At 34.9% G+C, this 20,846-nt stretch overlaps 4 protein-coding genes across 5 annotated transcripts; 2 read left to right on the forward strand and 2 right to left on the reverse strand.

Annotated features, from left to right (window-relative positions):
- The first annotated feature begins 1,254 nt into the window (after window positions 1-1,254).
- On the forward strand, window positions 1,255-4,820 carry LOC100793206 (G patch domain-containing protein 8). Its single transcript, XM_003554549.4, has 8 exons — window positions 1,255-1,414; window positions 1,895-1,973; window positions 2,157-2,352; window positions 3,194-3,348; window positions 3,597-3,740; window positions 3,850-3,953; window positions 4,115-4,268; window positions 4,496-4,820. The coding sequence occupies exons 2-8, from the start codon at window positions 1,902-1,904 to the stop codon at window positions 4,583-4,585; spliced, it is 915 nt and encodes a 304-aa protein (XP_003554597.1). The 5' UTR covers window positions 1,255-1,414; window positions 1,895-1,901; the 3' UTR covers window positions 4,586-4,820.
- Window positions 4,821-5,813: 993 nt separating this feature from the next.
- Window positions 5,814-10,586, reverse strand: SOYAP2 (aspartic proteinase 2). Of its 2 annotated transcripts, none has more exons than NM_001250416.2 (14): window positions 10,355-10,586; window positions 9,150-9,519; window positions 9,012-9,072; window positions 8,704-8,798; window positions 8,499-8,611; window positions 8,219-8,387; window positions 8,083-8,122; window positions 7,728-7,792; window positions 7,537-7,650; window positions 7,398-7,462; window positions 6,864-7,017; window positions 6,643-6,762; window positions 6,280-6,368; window positions 5,814-6,149 (listed from the first exon to the last, which is right to left on the reverse strand). In NM_001250416.2, exons 2-14 carry the CDS (start codon window positions 9,504-9,506, stop codon window positions 6,065-6,067), a joined length of 1,527 nt encoding a protein of 508 aa, NP_001237345.2. In that variant the 5' UTR covers window positions 9,507-9,519; window positions 10,355-10,586; the 3' UTR covers window positions 5,814-6,064. The 2 variants fall into 2 exon arrangements, with proteins under 2 accessions (NP_001237345.2, XP_006603753.1); XM_006603690.4 differs by having other exon boundaries at window positions 5,871-6,149; window positions 9,150-9,523; window positions 10,355-10,567.
- A 2,300-nt stretch (window positions 10,587-12,886) lies between these two features.
- LOC100793745 (probable L-cysteine desulfhydrase, chloroplastic) lies at window positions 12,887-15,824 on the forward strand. Its single transcript, XM_006604717.4, has 2 exons — window positions 12,887-14,642; window positions 15,585-15,824. Exon 1 carries the CDS (start codon window positions 13,277-13,279, stop codon window positions 14,636-14,638), a length of 1,362 nt encoding a protein of 453 aa, XP_006604780.1. The 5' UTR covers window positions 12,887-13,276; the 3' UTR covers window positions 14,639-14,642; window positions 15,585-15,824.
- A 2,565-nt stretch (window positions 15,825-18,389) lies between these two features.
- On the reverse strand, window positions 18,390-20,591 carry LOC102665007 (pectinesterase). Its single transcript, XM_006605194.4, has 2 exons — window positions 19,548-20,591; window positions 18,390-19,096 (listed from the first exon to the last, which is right to left on the reverse strand). The coding sequence occupies exons 1-2, from the start codon at window positions 20,554-20,556 to the stop codon at window positions 18,390-18,392; spliced, it is 1,716 nt and encodes a 571-aa protein (XP_006605257.1). The 5' UTR covers window positions 20,557-20,591.
- Between the last annotated feature and the right edge of the window lie 255 nt (window positions 20,592-20,846).

Genomic DNA, 20,846 nt, shown 5'->3' on the forward strand with positions numbered 1-20,846 from the left:
GGTGTCTACACTATATTATTTTCAATTTAAAAATCTAAAAAAAAAACATGCTGATTTGTATGGCTCATTCACTAAAAAATAACTACACTAAATTTTTTTAACAAAATCATTAAAAATAAAAAAAAAAATTTACCAAACATAACACTATTTGAAAAAAACTTAAAAAAATACCATACGGATTGAACCATACGGATCACTAATCTGTATAACCAAAACACTAATTAAATTTTAATAAAATACAACATTTAATTACAATATTTAACATAATTTTGTGGCCTTCACGTTTTTTGTCCTAGCAATATAATCTAATGTTTGTTTTTCAAATCTAATTTAATCTAAAATGTAATGTAATCTAACTAATAACTAACATAAATATTTCATACATAAAATCAATAATAAATAAATCATACATAAAATCAATAATAAACAAAAATTAGAGACTAATAAAATCAATAATAAACAATTTATAATATAATTAACATTTAAATATTTTCAATTAAAAATAATTCCTATTTTTTTTTTAAATAAAAACATTTTTATAAAAAAAACCACATATTGGTTAGTAATCCGTATGAGCCATACGGATTACTGATCCGTATGGTTCATACGGATTGTTGATCTGTACGGGTTATTTTTTTCTCCAAAAATGCCATCTTTTTCAGCGACTAACAACAGCAAACCACATAAATGATTCAAAACATCAACAATATTCAACAAAATAACACCAACCAACAATAGCAAACCAAATACAAACAATATTGAGAGAGAGAAGCGGCGCGAGAGGGAGACAAGAGAACTTAGCTGGAAGAAGATCAACCCAACAAGAAGAAGCTGCAGTGGAAGAGGAAGCAGCCACCAACACGAAGCAGAAGTCGGAGGACAAAACAAAGGAGTGAAGACGAAGGTGACCAACAAGGAGAAGACCACCTACGCAAAGGAGAGAACAGAAAAGGAGAAGTTGAAGTGCAGAGGAGAAAACAAAAGAGAAGACGAAACAGCACCGCGGGAGGAGTGAAGAAGTGACTCGTACGGATGAGTAACTGTTCATTTATATATATTAAATGAGTGAAGAACATTTTCATTTAAAGTGTTGAATGTCCCAACAAAAATACTGGGTGTCCAAAGTAAGACCCTGTAACAACCCAACCCAATGTTCGATTCGATCAATATCCACCACCCGTATTCTCTCTCTCATCTTTTTTCATTTTTTTCTTTTCTTTTAAATTTTAATAATAAAATATATAATTATTTTTGCTTCCTTGTTTTGATCCTGTCAATGTCATTCCCTCATCTCATCGCATCTGAATATATCTCATGCAGAAAAAGAAGACCGTGCGTTGAAATCTAGCAAGGACGAGATCCAAGCAACTTTGTTTTCCTTGCCAGAATTTGCGCTCTTCTTACTATCATCAAGGTTCCTTACTCCCTCAGACTCTAATCTTTCCCCAATCGCGGTTTTATTCTCTTCTTAGACTGTTTAAGCTAAGGTTTTCTGGATCTGATTTTTTTCATTAAAAAAAAACAAATCCCTGAGGAATTTCCTTGTTTGGTTTTAGATAAATTTCAAAAGGGTAGTTGAAAAATCCTCTTTTTCTTAGTGGGTCGCTCGGTTACGTTGGCGAATTTGATTAGCTTACCCATAACTTGTGTTTTCAGATGGCTCTATACTAATGTTGTGAATAAGTTTAATTTTTCTGAGTGTCTTGTCCTGTGTTTAATAAGTTTTCATGAGAGTATTTTATCATCACGGATTATTTTTAATTTTGTATTTATCTATGTTGTGTGAACTTCCTTTAGCTCGTTTTTTGGCACCTGAAGCTTTTTATATCTCCCGATGGTGTTATTTATTTCTTTACACTTTACTGACTTTACATCTTATGCATGATTCTTGTAGATACTAAATGGAATATCGATGGACGAATGGTAGGCAGGAAACCGGTGGCCGTGACAGAAGGCAATCTAAAAGGGAACAGGTAATAGATATTTTTTCACCCAATTAAGTGATGTTCTTCTTTCTCTTCTCTGGAAGATGGAGAATTCTGACTCTAGCTTTTTTATACTTATAAATTATACTGCTGGTCTGTGTTCTTCAAGACATTGTGAATGCACAATTATTACTGTGATTCCCATTGTATTGAGATGAATTGGTTTTTCAGGCATATCAGGACTCTCTTATTGAGGATTTGTCAGAGGATTTTAGTTTGCCAATCAACCACAGGCCAACAGAAAATGTTGATCTGGATAACGTGGAGCAAGCATCTTTGGACACACAGATAACATCATCTAATATTGGCTTTAAGCTCCTCCAAAAGATGGGATGGAAAGGAAAGGGTCTTGGGAAGGATGAACAAGGTTTGTACTGTATTATCCCTTTATTCGATATTTATCAATTTGTTTCTCTCTTTATGAAGATCCGCACAATGCATTTTCCCATTGTTCTAGTTTCTGCTATACTGCATGAGTTGTCCCTACTCCTTGATTCTTCTTGAACATCTTCTCTTCCCCCTCTGTGCACCCTTTTTTGTACCTCCTTTATAGTGTTGTTACAACCTGCCTTTTATGTCTGCTTTTCCCCCTTTATTTCTACGGAGTGGGTGGAAAGGAAGAACAACTCTATCGCTTGACTTCAATCTCATTAATGCTGCTGATAAACTGGCAGAATTTTTTTTCCCAAGCCATTATTGCTGTGACATCTAATACTTGCAAACATTTAAAACTTTAGACTTTGAAGCTTTCTGTTTTTGATCTTTAAGGCTACTTCATTCCATTAATCTACACATAGTAGTTTGTTGTAAGCATGGCAAAGATTATTGTAATTTTTGTTATTTTGTTCCAGTATTTAAATTGATTTTATATTTGTATACAGTAAGGATCATCACAAATGTGACCTTTAGCACCCTAGTTAATGCTATGCAGCGTGCAAAGTATTAACTCAAGCTTTTTTTTTTACCTTCCAGGAGAAGAGTTATATTTTTCTTCATTTATTGAATCACCTGTGTATTTGCTCTTATCTCATTGAAACAAGGATTTTGGAAATGAGTTCATTTTTTTACTTACTTTCTCAGTATTAATTTTGTATGTTCCTAATTGTGGGATTCTTTACCTGGAAGTGATTTGATTCTGGTCATTGGTGTTGTCCTTGATTTTAAATGCTTTATCTTTGTTTTCCAAATTGACCTGGGCTTGCGTGCAGGAATCATTGAGCCAATAAAATCTGGAATTAGAGATCCAAGACTGGGGGTTGGCAAGCAAGAAGAAGACGATTTCTTTACCGCAGAAGAAAATATCCAGCGAAAAAAACTGGATGTTGAGTTGGAGGAGACAGAGGAACATGTGAAGAAGCGGGAGGTATGATTTATTACTCCTTAGTAGTTGCTCTTAGTGCAAAAACCACATAGTAGTATTGAGGTTGATGTTTATATTTTCTCAAACGTGCACCTCATAGCAGAAGGCAGCATATAGCATATATGCATGTCTTTTGACCGGATTGGTATGTCATAAGGAATCATCAACTTTGGAAGGTCTTGAGAATTTCCTGCAGTTTTTATTACCTGGTGGCTTCTTCTGCCTGCTTCGTGCACATTATGAAAATTCAGGTCTTAGCTGAACGTGAGCAAAAAATTCAAACTGAAGTGAAAGAAATCCGAAAGGTGTTCTATTGTGATCTCTGCAACAAGCAATACAAATTGGCAATGGAATTTGAAGCACACTTGAGCTCTTATGATCACAATCACAGAAAGGTAAACAATTTAACTAAACATTAATTTGGTTCTGCTTTTGTAAACTTGATTCCCAAATTGGCTAAATTTTATTTTTCTCCTAATGCAAAATCTTTGATGTTAAATACAGCGTTTCAAACAAATGAAGGAAATGCATGGTGGTAGTAGTCGGGATGATAGGCAAAAGCGAGAACAGCTGCGTCAAGAGAGAGAAATGGCAAAGTTTGCTCAAATGTACCCTTCCCTTGCTCTCTTGTCAATTTATTTTTATTCTCCTCTCTCCCTTTTGTTTTGGCTATGTGTGGGCAGGTGGCCAGGGGGTCAAGTCAATGTTCTAATTCTTACTGACTTCCTCTCATGTCATCTTGGTTTTTGGTTTCCTTGATGTCAATCAGTGCTGATGCTCAAAAACAGCAACAACTTCAACTGCAACAAGAGTCTGGATCAGCAACAGTACCCTCGGAATCTATAACTGCTACTGCACTTACAGATCAGGAGCAGCGAAATACTTTGAAGTTTGGGTTTTCTTCTAAAGGCAGTGCTTCCAAGGTATGTCCACCTGGTGTCTAGGGTTGGAAAAGAAACTAGCAATTGCCCTTGTAGTACTCAGGAGTTTGGAATGCTTACAGATTTTATCCACTCGAGTTCTTGATGCTGTTTTGTTCCACAATTCAAGTCTTAAAAACATTTTCAACCCTGCCAATCCATTTAGTGTTGCTTTTGCATAAAACATTTTTATATGTTATCACCACTTTCTTTTCCCGAATGCCATGCAGATTACGTTTGGAGCCAAGAAGCAAAATGTTGCAAAGAAGCAAAATGTTCCGATCTCTTCTATATTCAGTAATGATAGCGATGAAGAATAATGGAACATTACTCGTGAACTGACATACCGGCATGATGGCGTATTTCCTGTGTGGTTTGGCTTGTGTTAACTGTTTTATTTAATATTTGTCGCCATCCTCAGTTCAAGAGGAAGAAAACATTTGGGATTACATGATAGTTTGGAGTTTGGTAGACCAAAAATGTTACCTGCTTATCTGTGAGATCATGTTATGTGTGCAAGGATTTTATGTTTACGTGAGTACCGTGGTTATGTTAGCTTCCATTGTTCCCATTATTGATACTTGAATCACGATGCCTAACCCATGGCTAACAAAAATGTGTAGTTTCGACTTTGGAGTATATTGCAGATGAAAGTTAATTGGGCTGAACTCACTACTGATAACAAAACACCGTAAAACCGTTCGTTAGCTGAAGCTGAATGCCGTGACTACAGAACTTGATTGGATATACGTATTCTCGAAACACGTTGACGATGGCATTGAATGAAGTTTAGGTAGTGGGAATTTATTTCTTCCACGTCTTCTGCTAGAAAGTGAATTTGCCAGCAAGCATGTGCATTAACACCGGCGTAGACATTGTTGAACTGTTTATATATATATATTGTTTTCACTTTGTTGAACAAATATAAATTCATGGGAATAAAAAATGAAGTGAAAAATACTTCAGTCTCAAATACAAGTAACAAGAATTCATAGGTCTCAAATATAATTAAAAATGCCATTTTTAAAATTTCTTTATTTAATTTATATTTTATTTTCAATGACTCATTTTTATTCTTCATATGAAGTTCTACATTCTAATAATGAAAGATAATTTGGGAAGAAAACTCATTTTTTAAGTGTAATTAACAAAATTAAATGATGTTTAATTATTTAATTAGTATGAAGTTAATTTTTCTTTCTTATGATAGAGACCTTTGGGAGTGTTTTTATAATAAAAAGTGAATAAATTTCTTTTTTAACACCAAACAGTTCCTTTGAATAATGCGAATTTATTTGTTTCACCTTTGCTAGAAAGTGAATTTGTCATGCCGTTGTCCCTTATACATAAATTGAGGGTGCTTACAGCTATCATTTCCTTTCTAACAGCAAAGCCGAAACCTTTCTGTAACAAAAGAGAAAAGCCAAAACCTTTCTGCGACCATTTTGCAATTGGTTTTGCCTTTTCAATTCTCCTTTCGTTTCTGTTGGCAGATAATGCCAATAGTAGTTATCCATTGGAACTCAGGTGAAAGAAGAATAAGATTTCGCATGGGTATGGCACATTACAAGTATCCTAATTGAAAAGGACAGAAAGGGCACAATATTTGGTCAAACACGGAATGAAATGAGGATGGTTTTTTCATATAAAAAGCACACAACACTTGCAAGTGGGATACTTCTACGTCTTAAATGGATAAATACATTCGTGGTTTCAAAAAGTAACCAGAGCTACAATTATAACAGCTTATTTACAACACGCTTAACAAATTTACAAAGAAAATCCTCCAGAAAGCGTAATTAGACTGCTTCGGCAAAGCCAACTTGGAGATTTCCATAGTCAAAGACGGTGTGATATGCCCTCATGAAAACATCGCCAAGAATCCTGCATCAGAGTAGGGAACATAGCTTAACAACATTTTATGTAATTCGCTTCATTCATGGTTGTTCTGTACCATTCTACTGTGTGCATATGTGATTTTTCAATTGATAAATAATTTGAAAAGTTAATATACCACAATGGACCCTTTGGAGGAGGAACATCAAAAGCAATAAACCCACTAAGGCAGACTTCTGTAATGCCTTCTCCAGTTCTTAGAATATACTGAAAACACAAAAAAAGCATTCTTAGAATCACAAAAATAATTAAAATAGTTGGCCTTAAACTATCTACAGAGATAATAGCATAATTGTAGTTGAATTTGCTTTTCAGTATTAGTGTGTGCCCAGGTCATTTTGAATGGCTATTACTGTTGGCTTTTCTTTGAAATTGAATCCATATTTTTACCTAAAACCAAAATATTGTCCAAGTTATGTAGGTACTTTCCCGACCCCAATGTTCACAATGTAATTTAATTTATGGAAAGTTCAAACCTAACCTGCTCTGGTGTGAGGACAAAAGGTTTATTTCCAATTGTGAACGTAATGTTTGGCATCTTGGAAAGACTATTACAGCTTATCACTGACTCTCCAGATGGACTTGGCAGGCTCTCACACAGCTGTCAATGATCAAAACAAACATTAATCACATGTCTAAACTTAAACAATATAAATATGCACGACTACTTGAGGTTGTGACAGGATAATTCAAATGGCTTACTTGATTCACATAGTTGAATACTCTGTCCTTCGTTGCCTTTTGTTTTAGTTGATTCTGGATCCAAAGAACAAGCATCTGACAAGAAGAACACAAAGGAGTATCTCTCGCTGCCAACTCTTCCTGTTCCTTTTCAGTCACCATTTCAATTCCAGCACTGCACAAACAGAGAATTCGAAATAACTTAGGAGTCTGTTTCAGCCAAAATATTGCGGGCTTGCAGCATGAGTGAGGTCAAGACCCAAACTCTCCCAATGGCAAAATGATAGATTAGTAAGCTAGTAATTATATTTATAATGATGGTTCCCTGACAATTTTTTTAAGAAGGAAAACTCTTTTTCTTATTTGCTTATGCTTGGAACTGATGCTTCTGACTTTCTAACCTTTATAATAAATCCTCAAACGTCCATCCAATATTTTCAAATTATTACCAAATTGACTAGCAATGAAACAAATATGGTGAAAAATTCATACAACGGAAGCAGAAAGTAAAGACATTGATATGTACAAGGGCCATCAAATAAAGACTTATCTAACCTCTTAGATTGATGCCTTTTGGAAGAACATAAACCAACTTGTGAACATATGTCATCTGGTTTCACCTACAGAAAGATCAAACTCATTTAGGTTGAGAGAGTGGAAATGCGCCGAAAAGCATGCACAATTTGAAACTTACCCCTGATACCAAGAGATCCCATATCAACTCTCCATATTGAGAAACGACTTCCTTACATTCTACACTGAGAACTCCTTCAGCTCCAATGGCATGGTTGATTTCAGCCACAACAGGCTAAAATAAACGGTCAACAGAAGTTATAAATAATAAAAAAAAAAGCAAAAAATCTTCAGAAATATGGAAGCACATACAGTTGGACCAGCAAGCAAAGATGTTCCTGAATCCACAATAGCAGCACAGCCACCCTCACAAACACCTAAAAGTAGCATTGATATATTACAGAATTAAATGCACTTTAGAATCAAAGCATAAGCAACAAATAAGAAAAAAATTCTTATCTCACAATAAATGTAAAGGTACACTTTGTTGACACTTGACAGACTGTAGTTCTTGAAAACATATTCAAATATGGAGGAGAAAAGAATTCAATCTAGATTCACTCCTTATACCATATTTCAAATTATCTTGATCGCTCAGGCACCCAATCACTCCCTTAATGAATCTCCAAAATAGAACTTTCTTATTGTTGAGGAACAATAAAATTACCTGTTGAAACACCTCCAACGAAAAAATCTCCCATTTCAATCTGAAAAAGAAAATTTCCACGTTAAAGATTTTTCTGGTGTGAATAATTACATATTTAAAAAGAATTCCTAATCAAACTAAACGTGCTTTTGCTAACCTGCCAGTAACCTTTTTCAGTAATTGGAACATAAGTGTGGTTTCCTTTGAAGTGCTTTGGGTCAACACCACCAAAAACTAATTCACCACCTTTTTTCGCATTCGGATCCCCATTAAGCCAAAAAGAGAACACCTTCTCACTGATAAGTTTTTGCTCCACCATTTTGAACCTGCGATTTTATGATGAACTGGTCAATTAAAGACAAAAAAGATTTACTATACTTCACTCTAACATGGAAATCAGATACAGATGAAACAACAAAAGACCAGATGGAACACACCATACGGGCACAGCATTTTCAACTGAGATCTCCTGAAATCCAAGTCCCAGTATTCCATCGAACTTTGCTGACAGAAAGGTAAGACTTCCTTCGTGGGTAGCCTCAATGAAATCCTACAGTTTACAATAGTGACAATTGTAAGTATTGATATCAACAAATTTGTACAATCTATATTGAAGTGGAAGCTCATAAATTAAGTACTCACCTGATGCTTGACAACAGCACTGCCAACTTTAACATTATCTTGACTGAAGAAACCAGATATTGATCCAGTTCCATAGTTTATTTTACATGAAGTTCCTGATCAACAAGTTGATAGGTATGATTAAGATTACATTACACGACATATATATGGTATACACTAGACTGAATGAAACTTTTTAAACTTGATGTATCAAAATGAAACAAGTACCAAATATAATGGACCAAAAGTAGCATTTAGCCTTTAATTTAATGCATATATCTATGACAGTACCACTATAATCAACATGAATAATAAGAAGCTGGCATTACCATTTTTGACATGTGTCTTTGATTTCTTAGCCGTGTACCAATTATGGGTATAGCAAGCAAGCTGCAAGAGAGAATTGGTCAGTACCATATGCTTATATGTACATGGTTGTGAAGACATACAAGTTAAGTTGAACTTACAGTAAAGTAGCACTTTGATGATGGAACCCAAAGGTTGGAACTCCCAGTGTCAAACACTACAGTGAAGGGCTGTGGGGGTGTGCCAATTCCAATCTCACCAAAATATTGAGCGTCCAAATAATTCTTCAAAGGTACTATATCTTCACCTTTTGACTTACCAATAAACTGATCATGTGCACCCATCATTGGTCTTACAGATCTTAGACCTTCTCTTGCCTTTCTAGCAGCATTAATACTATCAAGATCTAGAGGTCTCTTCTTCAAACCAATTCTCAGAATTCCAAAGGAGAAAGATGGAAGAAGGGAACATGTTAAAGCCCATAAACAGAACACCGTCACTAAATGCTTTTGCCCCATGGTCAAGGAAAATCTGCCTTACAAGGAAATCCAAAGGTAAGTTGAGCTGAATACAGTCCTAGTTTTACACAGAATGCAAAAACAATGGAACAAGAAAGGAAATAAACAGTTGAGACACTTAAGTCCTTGTAGTATATTCTCCACACAGCCAATCTCAGATAAATATATAATCAGAAAAATATATCCTCTTTTCCACAAATATTTCACTGTTCGGCCAGTAATTACTCCTACCATCATATTCTTGCCAAGCCTAAACAAAAAAATCTTTACCTTCCCAAACAATCTAGAATATGGGGTCATCTAACAAGTAATTTTAAAAAAAAAAAACACACAAAAAAAAACATTGAGCTAACATATATCTTTCCATGTTTGGTCAACGATGCAGAAAGGAAAAGCTCTTGCTAAGATTTTCATCCTAAACTTATCAGTAATTATAACCAACGTTATTTACAGTTGATTTATCTTTTTGTCCTCTACCCAAGCTATGATTCTACATCCGTTTAACACATAAACACAAAGGCATGAAAAAAAAAATATAATAATAAACAGAATCAGTTCGCTTTAATGATGCTATAAATAAAATTTTGTACAGATCCGTAATACCTAAATGCCAAATTACACGAACAGATTCTTCAAAGTCAAGAATAGAAAGAGAATCAATGGGTGTAATATGAAGGGGGAAGTAGTTACTAGAAGTCAACTGGGTTAAACTCATCATGTTTGAAGATCAAAAGATTGAAAATTAAACAGAAACGAGATGTTAGAGATAGGAATCAAGTGGGTTGAACACACTAAAATGATCAAAACAAATGATAATAATAATAATAATAAAAAAAAAAAAAACAAACCTTTCGTAGCTTAAAGCTACTGCAGAAGCTGGTGGTGGTGCTAAGAACTCCCCAGACAGAGAACTTGGTAGGAAACAATAATGTTAGGAACGCACACACAAGAAAAAGGTGGAAGGTCGTAACGAATAAATAATAATTGAATGGATGTCCATTCGTTAGTTAGCAGTAACTTGTTCTCTCTGCAACCAAATCATTAATATTATCAAATAAAACATCCTAAATAAATTGCCTTGGAAATATCTGCTTCAAAACAAACTACTACCACTCTACTTGTCCTGTTCTAATTAATTACGACTATTGTTTTGGATAGGCAATTTGGCATTGGCTCCCAAACGTTATTTTTAGGAGAGAAAAAAAAAACATTAGTATTACTGGTTAATTTTTAATCGAGCATAATTTTCTTTCTCAAAAAGAAAAAAAAATGAATGCTACTTTTGTGATGGGTTAAAAGTTTTATAATAAATTTTATCTTAAACTTATTTTAGAATTTTATTCTACCCTTCATATAATTTAATGAGGAAATTTTATATACATGAATATATGATAAAAAATATTAAATATGTCCTATTAAGAACTTTAAATTACTTAAAATAAAAAAAAAATATTTCATTTTTAATATAATTTTCAAATTTTAGTTTTTATTATGTTTTCATTCTCTCACAATAAACAACCCCTTTGATGAGATATAAAATAATATTATACTACAAGACATCAAAATTCAAATTATTAGTACTAGCATTACCCTACATTTTGATAGGTTTTGATTTATTTTTATATTGGGAATGAAGCTTAGATGATCATTATAGAGCTTTTAATTATTATCTGATTAACAGTTGGAAAAAGAAGTTTTAGAATAATTATCTCTTACATCGTGTAAAACATTTATAAACTTAAGTGATATGAATTATAGGATAGATCACATTTACAATTTTCCATTTCATGATGACCATGTGGAACGGGATGTTACTAGGATTCTTTTATTCCCAAGTAAAGCATGAATAGAACCAACAGGATTTAAGAATAATATGTGGAGGTACTATCTTCATAAATGCTTAGTTGTTTACAAATGCTGACTAAGGATAATAATTTGAATTTATTTTATTTCTGCTACGCGGTACGCAACCTAAGTTTTCTAGATATTTCTTTAGAAACTTGAACCAAAATAACTCGGGGCAAATAATGTGATTAAAATATTCCTCCTGTTGGAGAAGTTGGTGTGGGGGTTTAGACGATTCACAACTAATACAGATAAGGATACGCAAAAAGAAAAAAAAAACAGAGATTAAAATTTCAATAAAAAAAAGTTATGCCGTGCTATATTAAAATGAGCATATTTTAAATATTATGAAAAAAAATTAGATAAACACATTAAATTACTTAACTTATGTCATTTTTTTTAGTTTAATAACTTATTTTATATAACATTTATTTATTTTTCAAATTAATTTTTTATAATTCTACGTTAAACTAAAAAGTTTTACTTCACATCATTTTATTTTCATTACCCTACACGATAGTATAATAAAAATGGATAAAAAAATATAATGAGAATAATATAACTATTCTTAAAATGCAGTAACAAAAAATATTTATTATCATTACATGTTCTGTAAGGAAACTACCAGGAACTTTCGCACTATGGCGATGTTTTCCTTTTTTGGTTTGCTGAAAAGGATTTTGTCCTTCCTTCACTGATCCGAAAACAATTTATATATATATTTTGATTCCATAAATAATGTAAAATAATTGAGGGGTTCACTTTTCTTCCTTCAGCAATGGAATATACCCAAACCCAATACCAACTATTGGGCATCATCTCATCATAAAAGGCTTCCAAATCCAAAACCCAATCGATACAAACCCTGGCCGCAATAACAATTCCTCGTAGGCTTCTAATAATAATATTGGGTTGGTACATCCCGAGGAGGTGTGAATGCCATTGATGATTTTATGCATTTATTTTGAATATGGTTTTGTTTCTCCTTTTGCATTAACCACTTACAAGTATTACAATGATGTACCGCAAGATTGAGACAGAAAAGTCGCACACCATGAACAAGCCAGAGATGTTCAGTACACTATATTATGTCACTAATTTTTAAGGCCTTTCCACTAATACCTCGATCTGCCTTTGAATCTCATTGATTTCACATTTGTTGATATCATTATTAAGATTTTTATATTTTTGACAGAATATTGGTTACTTTTATCTATTTGCTTATTTTGGACCGGTTTTGAGTTTTAACATATAACTCCGTCTACAAATATCATGATGTCACCAAATTGTTGATAACATAAGTATACTGTTGGGATGATAATTGAATATTTTAGGAATTTTTTAATTTGAGATATGCCAGACAAAATAAATGTTGACATGTGGCATGTGAGAACTTATTTTTGTGGTATAGTAAATAGATAGAATATCACACTAGTTCCTTCTTGAAAACCGACCAAATTCATCACCGTCCATCATATTTGTAATCGTTATTGGTCTTTACAACTAGTATAAAAAAGAGAGATAAATTACTGCAACAAGACATCTTTTTTTGAAGACTTGTCCGGATTCCATCAAACACCTCCGTTTTTGCTTGAAAAATGGTACTTGACAGGATTCAAACAAGAACTAATTCGAGACACATTCTGTTATTCAAACTTGTTCGGGCATTCATTTCCAGCAGCTACATAATTTTGTTGGAGTAAAAATATACATACACACGCTCTACAGTAGTAGCTTTGTTCTGATTTGATTTTAAGAAAAGGTTTCCTGAACACGTGACACATCCAAAACTGGAGCCACTAAGCACTAGTACAAGTAAATGGCACATTTATTGAAAATAGTTTTATTAATGGGATCAATGGAGAAGAGAAGAGAAGAGAAGAGGTAAATAGGGTTAGCCACTTGTTCTTGTTCCCTTATCTCTTATGGTGAAATCCCTGTTCCTGATTTCTCGAATCCCAATGTCTTCCACCACCATCCACCACAACGGCTCCCACATACCCAAAAAACCCAAACTCTCTTCCTTGGAAATCGAATCAGAATTCGGCCACCACGACTCCTCCGTCGCCCGCATCAACAACGGCAGCTTCGGGTGCTGCCCGGCCTCCATCCTCTCCGCTCAACGCCGCTGGCAGCTCCAGTACCTCCGCCAGCCCGACCACTTCTACTTCAACGACCTCAAATCCGCCGTCCTCCAATCCCGAACCTTAATCAAGGACCTCGTCAACGCCGACCACGTCGACGAGATCTCCATTGTTGACAACGCCACCACCGCCGCCGCCATCGTCCTCCAGCACACCGCCTGGAACTTCCGCGAAGGAAAGTTCCAGAAGGGTGACGTCGTCCTCATGCTCCACTACGCCTACGGCGCCGTTAAGAAATCCATGGAAGCCTACGTCACGCGCGCCGGAGGTAACGTCGTCGAGGTCCCGTTACCTTTCCCCGTTAATTCCAACGATGAGATCGTTTCCGAGTTTAGGAAAGCGTTAGAGAGAGGAAAGAGTAATGGGAATAGGGTTAGGTTAGCGGTAATTGATCATGTGACTTCCATGCCGTGTGTTGTTATTCCCGTTAAAGAGTTGATTCAGATTTGCAGGGAGGAAGGTGTGGACCAGGTTTTTGTTGACGCTGCACATTCCATTGGGTGTACTGATGTTGATATGAAGGAGATTGGTGCTGATTTTTATACTAGTAATTTGCATAAGTGGTTCTTTTGTCCACCTTCTATTGCGTTTTTGTACACTCGTAGGAACTTTAAAGGTACTGGTTCTGGTTCTGATTTGCATCACCCTGTGGTGTCTCATGAGTATGGCAATGGTTTGGCTGTGGAGAGTGCTTGGATTGGGACTAGGGATTATAGTGCTCAGTTGGTGGTTCCGGCCGCAGTGGAGTTTGTTAACCGGTTTGAAGGAGGGATTGAGGGGATCAAGAAGAGGAATCATGAGGCTGTTGTGGAGATGGGGGAGATGCTGGTGAAGGCGTGGGGGACTCGGCTTGGGAGTCCCCCACATATGTGTGCTAGCATGGTTATGGTTGGCTTGCCTGCTTGTTTGGGGATTGAGAGTGATTCTGATGCCCTAAAGTTGAGGACACATTTCAGGGATACTTTTGGGGTTGAGGTTCCGATATACTATCGGCCCCCAAAAGAAGGGGAAGTTGGGGTGGTTACTGGATATGCCAGGATTTCTCATCAAGTGTATAACAAGGTTGATGACTATTACAAGTTCAGGGATGCAGTTAACCAGCTTGTGCAAAATGGGTTCACTTGTGCTGTTCTTTCGGATTGAAGAGGTTTGCCCCGACCTCCCTTGAACTGTACTTCATTTTCAACAATAAATGTTTTCAAATGTCAAGTCTGCATTGGAACTAGATGTAGGAATGCAGTGAAGCTGGTGATTGTGCCGTAATGTGGTGCCAATTCCATTGACAAATGTCATTATAAATAAAAGTAATTGACTTTGCCTGACCCAGAAATCTGCTGCATGTTATTTGACTCAATCTAAGTTTTATTTCTGCAATTTTGCGGCATCAATATGGTTTGTCCCTTTGCATTTTATATGTTGGAAGAGGACCAGTGCTGGCATAACAAGAGTAAACATCATGGATTCCCATCATGTTTTCTAAATAATTGGAAATTTGCAAGGCCTCAAAAGGAAATTGCTTTTCTATCTTATCAAAAAGTTTAATGGCCATGAACTGTCAATGTGAAAACTTTTACATTGTCAACCAATAAAAAACCATTGTTGGTATGACTTTAGAGGTAGTTAATTTAAAAATCAACAAACTTGAGGAAGAACACTCTTTTGAAACTGTTAGGAGTCCATGTGATATTTTTTTTGTTTAACCAAACAACACCAGTTAATCTCTGATGATTTGATGCTTTTAACCTTCATTGTACCAATTGAAGTTAAACTCATTGTTTAACCAAACAACAATATTTCTCTCATAAATGATAAGGCATTACTGAAAAAAGTTGCTACTCTATGTTTTCGTGTTTCTAACCTCAGGACAGAGCAAGTGCTCCTCTTACCACTAGTAAAATATATATTTGAGGTTTTGGTACGTTATATAAGTTATAGAGGCAGAACATCCTTTTGAAACCGATAAGAGTCCATGTGATCTTTTATGTTTAATCAAACAACACTAGTTAGTTGTTTTATTTGCTTTGTTCTTAATCTTGTAGCTGTTATATTTGGTATTACTCTTATTAGAGTGATATTCTTTTATTTGCAGTTGCGAGGTGTCACTGTTGTTTTTCTAATGAATAAAAGCAATCCTTCTATGATTGCTTGCAAGCTTGACTAGTTGTGATGGTTTCGGTACCATAGACTGCAGGTTTTGCCAAGAAACTACAGCAATGGCTCATATTAGCTTTGCTGCGAAAAATTCCTTAGGAGAAACTTCAATGTTGAAGTCCATGGAAATATCCTTGTATATATAATCGTGATTCTCAGATGATTTGATGCCTTAAAATTGTGCCAATTGAAGTTAAACTTGTTCAAATTTATATAAAAAAAATTCCATAATCTAAGTTTGATATTTTGGGATTAATATTGCAGTGCTTTAACTTTGTTTCGTGTTTCCAAAGATTTTGCAAGAAATGGTGAAGTGAAAATAATAAAATATATTATTATGTATCATCCTAAAATTTATAATAATAATTGTTGTTAGTTTTAGTTTAAAAATTATTAGTATAAAAATTTATTTGAATTAAAATGATTATATATATATATATATATATATATATATATATATGGAATGTTTGTATTATAATATATTAAATATCATTGAAATATTGAATTAAAAAAATATATTTGTATTAATTACTTGAGATGAGAGAGAATTGAAAAAATACATTCACACGGTCTTCACTTGAAATTATTATCTCATTAAAATTATTGTTTTCTGGAGCTCCAAGAAAATATTTTTGAGATGAGAGAGAATTGAAAACTTAATTTATTAATACTTCAACTTTTTGTAGATGGCCAGACATCCGAAGGTAAAGGTAGGGGTGATTTCTTTTATTTCATGGTTTAAAAGGGACAAATTCAAAGGTTGTAACCATAGATGATTTTAAAAGGTGATAATGATTTTTAGGACTCACATGACGTGCAGAAAAACATGGGACGTTCACTGTGTTTTGTAGAGCATCAGAAAAAGACGGATGCCCGTCTAATGGAAGCACGAATTATACTACTTTTTGCGTCATTTTTATATATTAGACGTGAAAAATCGATAATAGTAGCGTTTTCAAAGGGTAATCCGCCACGTATGTTATGCATGATAATGATTTTGTAAGCTAAGGACTTGTTGGATTTAACCAAATGAAAATGAACGTTATTTTAAATTTATTTCTATTTTGAAATATTTGTACCAAAAGTAATGAAAACAATTTCCTGTCCCGTATGAAAGGTTAAACTTGTGATTATGCAATTTTATTGGATTCACCAAGGCTCTTAATTTGGGCATTGTATCGTGGAAGTAACTTTGTGTCGTGGCTACTGGCTGAAGCTTTTGTCTTAAGGGATTTGTAACAAATTGGCTAGGCATGGTAACGGGGTCGAACCCGTGGGGCCCGTCCTGGACCCGTCCCGATTTTGACGGGAAAATCCGAGTTGATCGGAGTCGGGGTTGGGGCCGAGTTTTTCCCGATAACCAAGTTCGGGTTCGGGGATGAGATTCTCAATACCTACCCCGAACCCGTCCCGCTAATAATTAATATATATAACATATTGAAATATGAAATTATTAAATTGAATTTTATGTTAATGTTGGATTGAATTTTATGTTTTATTTAAAATTATATTTTTTATTCTATAAAAAATTATATTTTTTAATAAAATTTTATAAAACTGTCGGGGGCGGGGCAGGAAAAACCCGACCCCGTCGGGGACGACGGGGATGGGGTGTAAATATACACCCCCATCGGAGGCGGGAACAGGAAGGGAAATGAGGAGTCGGGGAAGGGGTGAGATAAACAAAACTCGACTCCAACCCGCCCATTGTCATGCCTAAAATTGGCTATACATAATTGCTCACATTGGATTAATTTGAAGTATTCAATTTAATGAGTTTGTCTGGTCCAATCTTGGCTAAACACGAGTAAGTAGTAATCTCGTACCAGAGGGTTGGGTATGCCTTTGGTCAACCAAAATAATGCATAATTTGACTGGATGTAGTTCTTTCTTGGGTATTGTTTGGTATAGCAGAAAAGTAGAGGAGTCGTGAGGCAAGGAAAAGATGGAATAAAAACTGTTCTTTCTTGTATTTGGAACAAAAGGTATTTAGTATAAAAAAATGAAAGAGTAATGGTCTTCTTCAAATATTTTTTATTCTCAATTTAAAGAAAAAAAATAGTGAAATAGATGTGTTTATGAATTGTGACACAAGTTACTTGTTTCTTATTTAGTCCGAAATTAAGTTAATTATTAAGTTTAAATTTCACCCATTTAGATCGATTTGACTTGTTAACATACTATATTTATATATCATTATAATTAAATTATATCTTATAATATATATTTTAAGGTAAAAATAACAATATTATAATATCACGTAGATAAAACATTATTTACTAAAATTATATTAATACATAATTGTTTAAAAAAATATACTTATTAAACAATATATGACATTGAATTGAAAAAAAGTTAAGATTTAAAGTATAACTCAAACTTGTCTTTAAAATGTGTTTGGGTCTAATTTTTTAAATCCAAATTTGTCAAAAATTTCTTTAAAATAGACATGGTTAATGAGACGACATACATTAAGAATATTTCGAAGAGTGAAAAAAAGAAAAGATTATATGGATAGAAAGGCAAAAACATCTTTATTATACCATTTTTCTTCATTTTAGATATTTTATATATAACTTCTTTCCTTTCATTTGTTACACAGCCAAACAATTTTAAAAATCATGTCATTTTTTTTTTTCCTTTCACTTTCTTTCCCTCACTTCCTCCTAAACCAAAGTGGAAACTTAGCAGATGATATTCACACAGGGAAAACACAAGGTTCTATTCTAGGTCCCAGTACAGTCTATTTCAGTACAACAAACCCAGATTCGTATGGAATGCCTCTATTTAGCAACCATTGGTCAGCTTGGAGAAACCGACCAACTGTGTAACTAACCATTTGGTTTCTCTCAAAAATTGTACTGTAGCCATTCCACTTGACCCTCTTGTCAGTTCTTGCCCCAGGCCCTCTATTATCAAACTCCCAGAATGTTGCTGTTTCGATGCCATAGTTGTCACTCCATTTACACCAACCTTTTGGATGTATCACATCTCCTAAAAAGGATTCCATTATGATTGTTCTTGAGTATTCACTATACGGGGAGCCCAAGTAAGTGGTAGCATTAAGAGTATTCATGCTTTCTTTCTGTGCTGTGATGGTGCAGTTTTGAATCACTAGCCCAGTTGTCTGATACTTGTCTAACCTGGATTGAGCACTCATGACATTTCTTCTTAAAACCAAATCAGAGGAGTTTCGAGGCTTCAGTATGATTTGTGAGTTTTGAATTACAGTTGCTGAGTCTCCTTTGATGATGTCCACACTGCCAAGAATCTCACAGTCTCGGTAGAATTGGCGTTGAGCTACAGCGTACAAGGTTCCTTCGTTACCATCAATTTTGCAGTTGAAGAATGCTGCGTGATCAGAAAGGACTAGGAGTGCTGGTGCTCCTGTAATGTCAGCTGGGGCAGTGAAACCCATGTCTTTGCAGATGAATCCTTTCCCCATTACCACTGCATTTCACGAGCCAAAATTAGAACAAAATGTCACTTTTAGTGTTAATTACTTGCTTCTTTTTGGTACCCTCCAAAATTAAAAAGAACAAAAGGGTGTTCAAGGCAAGTAAGCATCGCATGACCACAGAGCTTAATTACAGACACAACTAATCAGAAGCTCATGATAATATTAAAATGACTCTAACACATACTTTAATATGATTTGTTATTATTAAAAGTTTTAATTAATCATTTAGTTCGTATATAGGTGCCAACATTTTGCTTTAGTCTTTATAACTAAAAATTCTAAGTTTTTAATTCCTCTACAAATATTTTTTTACTTGTGAAGACTAAAACGAAAAATTAGAACAGTTATAGAGAATAAATGATTAACTAAATCTTTTAACATTGTAGTCACTCAAAAATTGCTCATAATTAGAGCCATATTGTTTAATGTTGAGGAGCTTACCGAAAGTAGCTGCTCGAAAGGAGGTTGTGACTATCCTGGGGTCTCTTGTGTTGGTACCACTGACAATGGTATGCGCAGGTCCATCACCATACATGAACACTTTTACACCCTTAGGAATCACGACTCTCTCTTCATATTTACCTCTTTTCACATAAATAACACATGCAATCGTTTTATTCTTTGGGCATGCATTGAGTGAGTCAGCTATGGTTGAGAAATGGCCACTACCATCTTGAGCCACAACCACATTTATTGGCCATTGTTCACCACCATTATCTCCTTGATTGGACTCTATCATTTTTCTCTCTCTTTCTGAGAACCACCTTGCAAATTCTTCTAGCCGTCGTGGTTCTCTGCTATTAGGCCTCTCAGAGAAATTATCAACAATGGCTAAGGCTATCCTTGTGAGAAGAATTGGAACTTGCAAGGAATACCCCAAAACCCCATAGCTATTTATTCGAATCAATTCATCAGTACAAGCGTGTTGGTACGAAATGACAGCACTTAGGCTATTCAACAGATCATCTAAGTTTAGTTCGCTCAAATCTACATAAAAATTTGCCATCAAATACAAAGATTCTAATTCTTCCTTTCCCAAACTCAACAGTTCCAAACAATCTTTATATGACTCTTGCTGCAGAAGCGTGAGGCTCCTTTCAAGACGAGGTTTTGGCCTAATCACAAACAACAATTCCGTGAGGGTTGCATTAATAGCAGCTTTCACGTAATTCAAAACCGTGGCTGTCTCACCAACGTGTTTCAACACGCGGAAACAGATTTCTGGTTCCTCCGTTTTGGTGCAAACGGAGAGAAGGGTCTTCACATTCTTCCCTGCATCTTGTTTGGAACCGTCTATGTGTGCAACAACAGAAACGGTGACCATTGCAATGGCGATCATGGATACCACCATGATAGCTATGTTCAACACCATCCCCTCCTTCTCTTTTGAATAATTATCACTATCCATTTTGTTATGGTAGCTTCCAAAACGCTGGTAATTCAAAGTCATGATCAATGCAAAACGTGATTATACTTGACCCATAATAAGTCTCTCTTCTTGTTTCATGTGACATGATCATGCTGAAAATGCGAACGCCTCATCATGATTGTGATGATGATGATGATGGGTTCAATTGTGTTCCTTGTGATACACGTAATTGATTTTGGTGCTTCGGTGGTCTTGGCTAGTTGCACTGACACAGCTATTTTTAGGAAGTTGGAGACGAAAAGACAGATATTTTTGAATTGGAATTCCTTGTTGTACGGTTGTCTGAGACCACCTCGTTTGTTCTAGTTTGA

The sequence above is a fragment of the Glycine max genome, chromosome 19 (assembly GCF_000004515.6).
Source record: "Glycine max cultivar Williams 82 chromosome 19, Glycine_max_v4.0, whole genome shotgun sequence".
Lineage (NCBI taxonomy): Eukaryota > Viridiplantae > Streptophyta > Magnoliopsida > Fabales > Fabaceae > Glycine > Glycine max.

Bases quoted from the DNA above. Each gene is read 5' to 3' on its own strand.
- LOC100793206 (XM_003554549.4), top strand. From the start codon at position 1,902: ATGGAATATCGATGGACGAATGGTAGGCAGGAAACCGGTGGCCGTGAC. The intron at 3,349-3,596 runs GTATGATTTATT...ATGAAAATTCAG, and splicing joins AACATGTGAAGAAGCGGGAG to GTCTTAGCTGAACGTGAGCA. The intron at 3,741-3,849 runs GTAAACAATTTA...TGTTAAATACAG, and splicing joins ATGATCACAATCACAGAAAG to CGTTTCAAACAAATGAAGGA.
- SOYAP2 (NM_001250416.2), bottom strand. From the start codon at position 9,506: ATGGGGCAAAAGCATTTAGTGACGGTGTTCTGTTTATGGGCTTTAACA. The intron at 8,388-8,498 runs GTGTGTTCCATC...ATAAAATCGCAG, and splicing joins GAAAATGCTGTGCCCGTATG to GTTCAAAATGGTGGAGCAAA. The intron at 7,018-7,397 runs GTTAGATAAGTC...CTGTTTGTGCAG, and splicing joins AAAAGGCATCAATCTAAGAG to TGCTGGAATTGAAATGGTGA.
- LOC100793745 (XM_006604717.4), top strand. From the start codon at position 13,277: ATGGTGAAATCCCTGTTCCTGATTTCTCGAATCCCAATGTCTTCCACC.
- LOC102665007 (XM_006605194.4), bottom strand. From the start codon at position 20,556: ATGACTTTGAATTACCAGCGTTTTGGAAGCTACCATAACAAAATGGAT. The intron at 19,097-19,547 runs GTAAGCTCCTCA...CGTGAAATGCAG, and splicing joins CTTTCGAGCAGCTACTTTCG to TGGTAATGGGGAAAGGATTC.